This window comes from Sesamum indicum, linkage group LG15, assembly GCF_000512975.1.
Source record: "Sesamum indicum cultivar Zhongzhi No. 13 linkage group LG15, S_indicum_v1.0, whole genome shotgun sequence".
Lineage (NCBI taxonomy): Eukaryota > Viridiplantae > Streptophyta > Magnoliopsida > Lamiales > Pedaliaceae > Sesamum > Sesamum indicum.
Window position 1 is genome coordinate 493,416 of NC_026159.1, and position 10,283 is coordinate 503,698.

Sequence of the window (10,283 nt, forward strand, 5' to 3'; positions counted from 1 at the left end):
TATATGTAGGATTTTGAAATGAGATTTGGGTACGTCCAAATTAATTAATTAGCTCCATCTTTGTCTTTCATCTTCTTCTGGTGATTAAAGTGAAAACACAATTATAACATAGATCTACTAAAGGAAAAGAGACGTGATCTACAACATATCATCTCTGATAATTAATATATTTTAACAATAATAACAAGTCCAGAGAGGGCATCTAATCTAAATAATTCAAGACGCTCAGTTACTTTTTTCAGAGCATTGAAGAAGATAATTAGATGCACGATCATGACCACGCCCATTAGCCCATTACTTAATCAAATTCATTCAAACACTTATCCTCGGATTAGGTACGTACTTAAGTATATACCAATTATGTGGTTACAATTGAATATTATTAGGCATGTGATACATTGTTTTTGTATGCATGTAATAAATAATTTTTTTATATATATATTATAAATAAAATTAATATAATTCATTAAAAATATACATGAGTTGTATATCATTCTCTCTATATATATACATGCAATAACATGAGTTCTAATTAACAACAAGATCAAAAAGCTCTCTCTCTATATATAATTATTCAAACCCGAAAAAGAAGAGGAAAGATGGCGGGAGGACAGTACTACTTCTACCGGGAGGTGCTTCCCTTCGTGGCGACGGTGATGGCGGAGTGCACCACCGTGGGGGTGGCCATTTTCTATAAGGCCGCCGTTGTAAAGGGTTTGAGCTACCATGTGTTTATGGCCTATTCTTATGCTATTTCCGCTCTTGTTACCCTCCCACTTGCCTACTTTTCCCACAGGTCTGCACTCTTCAATATCATACATTCAGTCTAATTATTCTCTTTGGGGGACAAAAAACAGATTCTTTCATTGTGGTTTTTGCAGAAAAACAGCGCTTCCACCGCTTACTCTTGGTGTCTTTGGCAGAATTTTCCTTCTAGGTGTTATCGGGTAATAAATATACGCTGGGTTTTGAGATTAAGTTAGATCGAGTTTGTGGGATATGTATATATATTGCATGATGCAGGTTCGTGTCGCAGTCTTGTGGATATAAAGGGATTGAGCTCAGCAATCCAACCATGTCTTCTGCAATGAGCAATCTCAACCCTGCTACTACCTTTTTCCTTGCCATTCTCTTCAGGTACTTATTCTATTAATTCTTAGCCAAAATTACATTTTTTGTCCAGTAACTATAGATCATTAGTATTTTTGGTCCTGTAACTTAACGCATATGCTTTTCATGTTTTCATGTATCAATGTTAGGATGGAGAAGCTAAAATTGACAAGTGTAAGCAGCCAGGCTAAAATCGTAGGAACATTGGTGTCAATAACAGGTGCATTAGTGGTGGTGCTCTACCAGGGCCCTATGGTGATAACCACACACCGTCACCGTTCGCCGTTATCTGAATTTCTGTCGTCGATCGTGCTTCGTGCAATGTCTGAGCAGGCAAATTGGATAGTCGGCGGAGGCCTCCTTGCAGCTGCCAATATTCTGCTCTCAATTTGGGATATTCTCCAGGTAAAAATTAACATGGAAAGACATTCTCAATGCTACCTAGTCCATGTAACAGGATTCGAATCGTGTTCCCTTTGCAGGCTAAGTTTGTGAAGGACTACCCTGCAGAATTTATATGGGTGTTTTGGTACAATCTGTCCTCTTTCATTGTATCTCTGCCCGTGGGGATTATGTCTGAGCCGAAATTGAGTGCGTGGATAGTGCCTGTTGATGTAAAATTATCAGCAATTGTGTACTCAGTGAGTCCTGTTATAGATTGGAAAACGTGTTTCAATTAGTTTTACGTATGTTTGTGTTTGATTCTTGTTTCCTAATTATAGTATGATTGTTTTGGTTAAAATCAGGGAATCATGGGAACGGCATTTAGCACCATTGTTCATATATGGGGGTTACACGTGAAAGGGCCAGTTTACGTAGCAATGTTCAAGCCGTTGTCAATTGCTATTGCAGCCATTTTGGGTGTCGTTTCCCTTGGTGATAATCTCTATCTTGGGAGGTAAAATCTAACTTCTCTCCATTAACTCAAGTCTTTTTTTGTTTTACTTTATTTCACAGTACAAATGAATTGAGTGAGTTTGCTGATATACAGTGTGGTGGGATCCTCGATCATATCCGTCGGTTTCTACACGGTGATGTGGGGGAAAATCAAAGAAGAGATATCCGATACTCCGGAATATTATAGTGGAGAAGCATCGAATTCTAACGGGGAAGCCCCTCTCCTAAAACACTATGTCGTTTGAGTCCACGAAAATGCAGCTGTATAGAGTGGCATGCACATTGTAAATTATGTAGTAGATATCATATGCAGAACTGGATCGGGAAGTCGATGAAATAGGATTAGATCACAGGTGTTCCCAGTAAGCGCGCTGCTATTCTTAGGTCTACGATGTTTGAATTTGTTGGCAAACAAAACAAATTCATAGCAAGAGTAGGTATGTTTGGATCAATCAACTGGATGGAGTTTGGGAGAAAGTATGAAGAAAATGTTTTCGTAACCATTTGGATTTCTGATGGGGTTGATTTGATTATGTTACACTTTTGTTGTATGCTAGGTGAAACTTTCAGTACCAGAGCAGGGCGGGCGAACAATAGTGCAAGTAGATTATGTAATAAAAAGTATATTGAATAGGTTACACACAGACAATGATAACTTTGAATCAAGGAACGCCGGGGACAGGACTGAGCATCGTAGTTCAAACATGGGGTTTACACGTTAAGGCCTGTTTATGTTGCGCTGTTCTTGCCTATGTCATTTGCCATTGCGGCAATCATGGGCGTTTTATCCTCGGCTTACTGTCTCTATCTTGGCGGTGATTAATCTGTCTAATTTCCTCCACATGTTTACTAGAACTAGATTCACTTGTCATGAATAACAACTAGCTAATTGGCACTGGCCGCCAGCAAGTAAGAATGACCCAATATTTTCTGATTCAATTCGCAGTATCATCGAATCCATAATTATATCAAATTCCAAGCTCAGATCATTGCGGAATTCAAACCACACCCCTCATAAAAAAGATGGTTCAGAATTCAGATGCATAAGATAAGAAGAATAGTTTAATTTGTGTTTTGCCAAAAGTTACACACAGAACAACCTTAATTGATACCTTACTCAGCTACTACTTGTAAGTAGTAAGAAAACAAAAAAAGAAAAAGAAAAAGTGTTTTCTTGCACTGTTTGGTATTGCAAACCGGTTTAGTACTTAAGTGCATTAGATTATCATGTCAGTTTCTGCAACATAATAGTTATTGTTGTTTTGTTATTACAAGTGGGTGAGCGTCAATGTCGAATCATTAAGAATGTGATAATTAGGTGTAGTCATTATTTTTGGAAGTGATTGGTTCTGTATGGCATAAATGGAGTGTATTAGTGACAAGAGTGGGCGAAGCATATAAAGAGAGCAGTAAGTCCATCAGCTGATATATACAATTCACAAATACCATATTAGATTTGTCTTTATTGAGGAGTGACCAATAATGGACTAACCGAAACACCCAACAAGATACAACAATCCTACACGGAAACCCGTATCATGTTTCTTAATAAGGATTAATTATATTTACTCCTGTATATTTATATAAATTATTTATATTTTTTTTCGTATAATTATAAAAATCAATTCTGTAAAAAAAATTAGTAGTAGTTTGGATCATATTGTTAATGATTTTAGAGGTATTGTGGATAATTTTTGTAAATAATATCGATATTTTTAATTAATGTATGTATAATTTAAAAAAAATAAAAATAATTTATATAAATAAATAATGTGTAAGAGTATAAGTGAAATTGTGGCTTTCAATAATGGTAAGAAGGAGAATTAGACGCAAGGAAAAGTAGGAGGGTACTAGACAGGGAGATGAGCTATGCTATAATAAAGAGTAGTGCTTGGGCTTGATGTTGTGTTCCGGCACGTGGGGTCACACTATGATACCCATAATTATTGGGGGTTTCGTCCCAGCAAAATTCGATATTCTCTATGTAAATTTGTACCATGCAACTGTCAGAGATACTTGGTTATGAGGCAGAGTTATGTTCTGAACTTTTGATCATATTTTCCTGGGATAATTATATTTACCTTCTTTTATTTATTGTTTTTTTATATAAATTACTGATTTTTTTAAAAATTATAAAAATCATTACTAATAATTTTTACAATCTCAAAATGTCCATATTGACTCGATCTATTTTCCAAGGATAATTTTTGAAGAGACAAAATTAATATAAAATGAGAATAAATGAAAGAGTATAAATGTAATTATCCCTGATTTTCAAATCTATTTTGCTGCTCCAAGAATTGTGATGGAGCTGTCTTAAATTCTATAGTGTGAGTAGACAGGTATCATCTTGTTGTCCAACGTAGGATACATCATCAGCTGTCGCAAAGGCCCACCCGTCAGCGTCAGCAACCACTAGGAATTTAATTAAAAGGAGTTTATACTAAATACAAATTCAACTAAATGTTAATTAGTGTGGCATCAAGTTAAGTTGAGTACAAATAAAATTAAATGGTGGTGTAGTTTTTCAACTCTGCTGTACTAAGTGGGCCCTACTGCTTCCACAATGACATACTCCACCCTCTATATTATGACATTCATTACTACTCCAATCTTGCGTGTGGCAGCAACACGAGAGTGAGAGTGAGGAGGCAAACAATGGGAAGAGGCGGAGGAGGAGGAGATGAGAGGAGGTACTGCTACAGACAAGTGTTCCCCTTCACCGCCATAGTGACCATGGAGTGCGCCAACGTCGGCCTCAACACTCTTTTCAAGCTCGCCACCCTCCACGGCATGAGCCGTCATGTCTTCCTCGTCTACGCCTACGCCATAGCCGCCCTTCTTCTACTCCCCGCCCCTTTCTTCTCCCGCCGGTACCTTCCCCCCCCAAGGAAAACAAAAAACTAAGAAATGCTAGCTCAAACTTTCATTCTTCACTTGTTATTTTGCTTATTCTGATGATTGATTCATTTCATCACGAGCGTTTGGTGAATTGAGTTGAATTTTGTGGCAGATCGCGGGTGCTTCCCTCGTTCAATTTCGTCATACTGCTCAAGATTTTTCTCCTGGCAGTGGTGGGGTGAGTGATCAGTGGTTCCCTGCAGCAATCAATTTTTTTTCCTTTCTCTGATCAAAAGTTGACTTTGCACCAAGCCTGAATTAAACTCTCTGAACAAGTGGATTAACGGTTGTTCTTGTTAGGTATACATCACAGATAATGGGGTATACAGGGATCAACTACGGTTCTCCGACGCTTGCTTCAGCCATGAGCAACCTGTCTCCCGCTTTCACTTTCCTCCTGGCAGTCATCTTCAGGTCCTTTCACTTTCACTCTCACTCTTCTTCTTTTGCTTTTCTTTTAACTTAGTTGCCATCCCGTTTTGTCCCTAGCACTTTCTCCTTTATTTTCCCTCAATAATGTTAAATGCGTTGCGTCGACTGATGCTCGATTTTACCACTTTATTTCTCAACCGCACATAGTGTACTTTATGTGATGAGGATCTTTTGTATTAATGTGGGACATTGTCGCTCAAATGGGACCTTGCCGGTCAAACCTGATTAGTAAATTACATCTGATGAGGGGACTAAGGGGGCTACTGTTGAAATTTGTTAGGACTTAGGATTGAGTTTGTGCAGGATGGAAAAGCTAGCATTATCAAGCAAAAGCAGCCGGGCTAAAGTCGTCGGCACCGTGGTCTCAATATCGGGAGCTTTTGTGGTAACATTTTACAAAGGTCCGAGCATTAGTTCATCTTCCTCCACTCCCGTCTCACTGCATCAAACAGTTCATTCATCGCAATCAAACTGGATGATCGGCAGTCTGTTTCTCGCTGTCGAATATGTTCTAGTGGCAGTATGGTATATTATTCAGGTGACAGAACAACTCCACCCCCAGTTACATAACACCCCAGTCTTAATTCTTGTTCTCTAAGACTATATACATGACATAATTCTATTCGAATTATAACTTGGATTTAGACGCATATTATGAAAGGATACCCAGCGGAATCGACTGTGGTCTTCTTCTACACTGCTTGTGTGAGCATTCTGGCTGCTGTTGTGGGATTTTTCGCAGAAGAAGACTCCAGTAAATGGAGAATCAGGCCTAGTGTTGCTCTGGCCTCTGTCTTATGCTCGGTAAGTAGTGAAATGTTTGTCCAGTGCTTTTCAGTTATAATCAATCTTCTACATGTGTTTTTCTGAGTATCAAGCAATATTTATCTATTGCGTAGGGAATTTTTGGGTGTTGCCTGAACAACATTGTTCACACATGGGCCTTGCACTTGAGGGGGCCTGTGTATGTGACTATGTTTAAGCCACTGTCAATCGCCATAGCCGCGGCCATGGGAGTTATTATCCTCGGTGATACTCTCTATCTCGGAGGGTACGTATATTAAACCTCTAGACAAATCCAGGACGTACTTTTCACTATTTGGTTAACACTTATGCATTTCTCATTTTTTTCCGGGGGAACAAAATTTATTGTGTGACAGCATAATTGGAGCAACAATAATAGCCATTGGCTTCTACACGGTGATGTGGGGCAAAACGAAAGAGGAGTTGGTTGAACTTGACATTGATACAGCCGACTTGGAGTCATCATCAGCCCAAAAGTTTCCTCCCTTGTTGCAAAGTTACAGAGCAGATGTGACTCAGAAGAGGTGATTAAATTCGCTGAATGAAACTGATAATTTACAGTATTAGAATATCTAGAAAATGACCAAGAACTCTATAATTGTTGTATATTATTCGTTACTCTTGTTTTTCCCTCTTGGGGTGGAAGGCTTACTCCACACTCCAGAGGTTGTAAATGAAAAATGAAGCTGGCATCCTTCAACAGAACTAGGGGACCAGCAGCACTCTGTAGAACTCTTAGAAGTTTGAAAATTGCCAATATTCAGAGAAGCATGTATATCATTATCTTATCACAACCTAATATTAGATACCAACCTTGATGAGATCTTGTATTTGGTTTGGGCTGTGAGGCAATGGATTTCACATGGTATATGGGAACTGAATCAACGTAGCCACCGTTAAACGTTACGTCTGACGTGGGAAATGTTGAATTCTTCAAATGCAGCTCAGTCCTCTTCCTCCATGCCTGCAACATCAGCGTCATCCTCTTCCACAGACTCAGCCACAGACTCTGTTTCTGTTTCCTTTACTTGAATAAAGCGTGTTTCTTCTCCTTACGTTTTTCTTATGTGTTTTGCACCTTTGTTAGCTAGCTTAGGTGGCAGGTGACGTGGCGTCTAGTTTGTTATTTCTGTTATTAGTTAGTTGTACAGTTTTTTCTCTTCACCGACCTCTGCTTATTGTATTTAAGGTTCTGCTGTATCACTTTTCTAAATCTATGAGAAAGAAGTTCTCTGATTCCATTCTCCGTGGCATGGATTTTATTTTCATTTTTTACAAAAATCAGATTATGAATCAAATAATGTGTGGATATCAGATTCGGCTCTGAACAACCATCTGATTTAAAATACCATAAGCCAAAAAAGAAAGGAAAATTTGGGATCCTATTGAACTTTGCGTGGGGAACTTAGCACTAAAGACCTATTTTTGGTCTTCTTTTTGCTACTAATTTTTAAATTCAGCAGCAATTCCAAATCATGATCCCATGAAGTAAAACCAAAAGGTGAGGTTTTTGAGTGACTTGTAAGTTGATTTCTTCATCAATTTTTGAATGTTTATCAACACAATTCACATGTTAATCCAGGCACAACAGACACCTTCTCCTTCTCTGTTTAGAGGACAAGCAATCATGGAAAATGAAAGACTAGGAAAAGCATTCTAGTATTCCCAAATTTCACTCCTCCTGGAATAATGCACATTCTGTTTCTTTCTTCCAAAACTTTTCACCCCTTCAAACTCATAACCCTGCCTCTGTTTTAATCTGTCTCTTAATCAACTCCAACAGAAGTTCGTTCCACACATCGATCGGGCCCGGTAGGCACCAATGTATACAATCACTATACCCCTTCATCCATCTGTTACCCCAATATACACCAGGGTGTCCATCCACCCTCATCGACATCATCTCTGTAACATCAAGAATTTCAAACTTTTTCCCACTTTTCTCCCCGGCGTTTCTCGCTGTTTCGACTTCCTCCATCTGAATTTTCCTGTAATCCCAATCAGGCCCGCCCTTCTGAACCTCATCCCTTCCAATGGGCACTGTCCTATTACACCCCCCTCCAGTGTTCCACGTCCCATTCTCGAAATGAGAAGGTGAATACGTCCTCAAGAAAGAGATAATCTTCCTGCAGTTCTTGCAGTCATTGATCGCCTTAAATGCAGCCCGAAATGCTTTCCTAATCGCCAAGCCTGGCCCGAGATCCGTCACATTTGGCCCCTGGCAGTAGACGCAGCCGATGAGGTTGCCACCCTCATATAAATAGTTCTGCCGGAAAAACCAGTGGGCGTCGGAGAAAATTGCGTAGTCGATGGAGGGCAGTTTTTCCGACCACTTGGAATCAACTTTATCAAGGTGCAAGTCGAAGCCGCCGGTGGCGGAGCCATTGATTACTCGCTCGGTAGAGGCAACGAGGAACTGCGACCACATGGCCATTAGCGTGAAATTATGTTTCGGGAATTCCCATGTCGTGAATCGGTCTTCTGCATCCTTCTCTACTGCTTTTGGAGTTTCCACCTGCAATGCAAGATTTTCCAGTTCTGAATTATGCTCACCTAGCCAATTAATGTGCATAAATTTTTAAGACTATTAAAAAGAAATTAAATATTTTACTATTTAAATTTTCTGTAAAAAAGTACATCCAAAACGTGAAAAGGAAGATGTTAGAAACGAAGAAAGTGATATGATGTTGAGAAGAGATAATGAAAATGTCACGGCAGATCAAATATATCCAGTCATTCCTTATCGTCAATCAATTGTAATAGAATGAGACACCAGTAGTCTGCTTGCATTTGTGTACATAAAACTGTATGGTTTGGCATAATTACCACAAATTTATCTCAACTTTGACTCTTACTCCCCTATTCAATCGTCATCTCAAACCATGGTTATCAATTGTACATTAATCACATGAAACTTGTTGTATAAATAGTTTAGATGATCTGATCGAACTCGATTAGAATTAGAATTTTCTCTCCTTTTTATACAATTACTCTTGTTTTGCTCCAAACCCACTGCACAAGCTTATATGAACTAATTAATAGGCCAAATCTTGGACTAAATTTTTTCCAGAACAGCACTGGCGTCAAATCAGAGGTCCCATATCTTGACATTAAAAAATACTCAAATTGGTATGTGAAGCAAATAAAGTTTGAGAGCATGATTTATAATAAATGAGCAAATTAAGTGACTGACATAGGGGAGAATATTAATAATTATGGGCAATGACAAAAGATACAGAGATTAAGACACCTTACCTACACATAATCATTCGTAAAAGTAGTCCTTCTTTAACACTTCTTGCCTCCTTTTCTGCTGTGCAATTTGCTGATTCACATTTAATATTATCCCTTTGGATTCCAAATTATGCTCTTTAAATCATTGTTTATTGTGAAACACATGGAAAGTAGCTACTGTTCCAATTTCCAGACTTCGTTTAGTAAAGAAAACGACAATGCCAATGTACGTTTGAAGTTTTCCAAGAGTTGACCACTTTCAGTTCTTCATCTCGATGCTGTATTGAATGCATCTTTAAGATTTATTAATTACAAGGAGTTGAGGATGTACTAACCGTTGACAGGAGACAGAGAAGCGATTCCATCTGATTCCGGGCGATGGAATCGCCTATGAAGGCCATTGTCTTGTCTTGAAGAGTAGTGAGGAAGGTGTCGGGGCTGAAACGCGGGAGTTGACATTCGTCTGGTTTCCATCTCCATTGAAGAAAGTCGGTGTCTTTTCGGCCGTGGAGGAAACAGTTTCGCAAGAATGGAATTGTTGTGCAGCTGTGGTTTGTGTATAAAGAACCTGTGGCGTCTCGAATCCATTGCCCCTTGAATAAATCGCAGTTTTCGCTATCTGTACAAGCAGAAAATGAAGAGTTGATGAGGAGGAATTGGTGTAAAACAAGAGAGTTGATGGCTTAGATATTGCAGTACCTGGTAATCTGGGTTGGATGGAGGTGGTTTGAGTGAATTGATGTATGTGTGTGTTAGGTGTGTATTTGGTGTTCGTGGGATGGTAAAGGAGGTGGGAACAGAAAAGGATAGTGAGAGTTAGAGTTGATAAGTAGAAGAAAAGAGAAGCTGTATTAGCAAGGGAGCGAAATCTGTCCTTCTTGATCAGTTCTCTGCATTTTGATGCT

General features: G+C 38.9%; 3 protein-coding genes across 3 annotated transcripts; 2 read left to right on the forward strand and 1 right to left on the reverse strand.

Annotated features, from left to right (window-relative positions):
* LOC105177342 (WAT1-related protein At5g40240-like) lies at positions 552 to 2,729 on the forward strand. The gene is made up of 7 exons (XM_011100465.2): positions 552 to 796; positions 882 to 947; positions 1,024 to 1,137; positions 1,260 to 1,515; positions 1,593 to 1,751; positions 1,857 to 2,008; positions 2,102 to 2,729. The coding sequence occupies exons 1-7, from the start codon at positions 600 to 602 to the stop codon at positions 2,250 to 2,252; spliced, it is 1,095 nt and encodes a 364-aa protein (XP_011098767.1). The 5' UTR covers positions 552 to 599; the 3' UTR covers positions 2,253 to 2,729.
* Positions 4,597 to 7,385, forward strand: LOC105177161 (WAT1-related protein At3g28050-like). The gene is made up of 8 exons (XM_011100211.2): positions 4,597 to 4,880; positions 5,021 to 5,086; positions 5,209 to 5,322; positions 5,644 to 5,878; positions 5,986 to 6,144; positions 6,240 to 6,391; positions 6,501 to 6,668; positions 7,088 to 7,385. The coding sequence occupies exons 1-8, from the start codon at positions 4,666 to 4,668 to the stop codon at positions 7,233 to 7,235; spliced, it is 1,257 nt and encodes a 418-aa protein (XP_011098513.1). The 5' UTR covers positions 4,597 to 4,665; the 3' UTR covers positions 7,236 to 7,385.
* On the reverse strand, positions 7,660 to 10,283 carry LOC105177162 (protein ALTERED XYLOGLUCAN 4-like; the record flags this gene model as incomplete). The annotated part of the gene is given in 3 exon segments (XM_011100213.2): positions 7,660 to 8,659; positions 9,714 to 9,997; positions 10,078 to 10,283. Coding segments are annotated over 3 exon segments (1,270 nt in total), but the record flags the coding sequence as incomplete, so codon positions are not given.

Excerpts from the sequence above, each read along its gene's own strand:
- LOC105177342 (XM_011100465.2), top strand. The coding sequence starts at position 600 with ATGGCGGGAGGACAGTACTACTTCTACCGGGAGGTGCTTCCCTTCGTG. Across the intron at positions 1,138-1,259 it reads TTCCTTGCCATTCTCTTCAG|GATGGAGAAGCTAAAATTGA; the intron begins GTACTTATTCTA and ends TATCAATGTTAG. Across the intron at positions 2,009-2,101 it reads GATAATCTCTATCTTGGGAG|TGTGGTGGGATCCTCGATCA; the intron begins GTAAAATCTAAC and ends GCTGATATACAG.
- LOC105177161 (XM_011100211.2), top strand. The coding sequence starts at position 4,666 with ATGGGAAGAGGCGGAGGAGGAGGAGATGAGAGGAGGTACTGCTACAGA. Across the intron at positions 5,087-5,208 it reads TTTCTCCTGGCAGTGGTGGG|GTATACATCACAGATAATGG; the intron begins GTGAGTGATCAG and ends TGTTCTTGTTAG. Across the intron at positions 6,145-6,239 it reads TGGCCTCTGTCTTATGCTCG|GGAATTTTTGGGTGTTGCCT; the intron begins GTAAGTAGTGAA and ends TCTATTGCGTAG.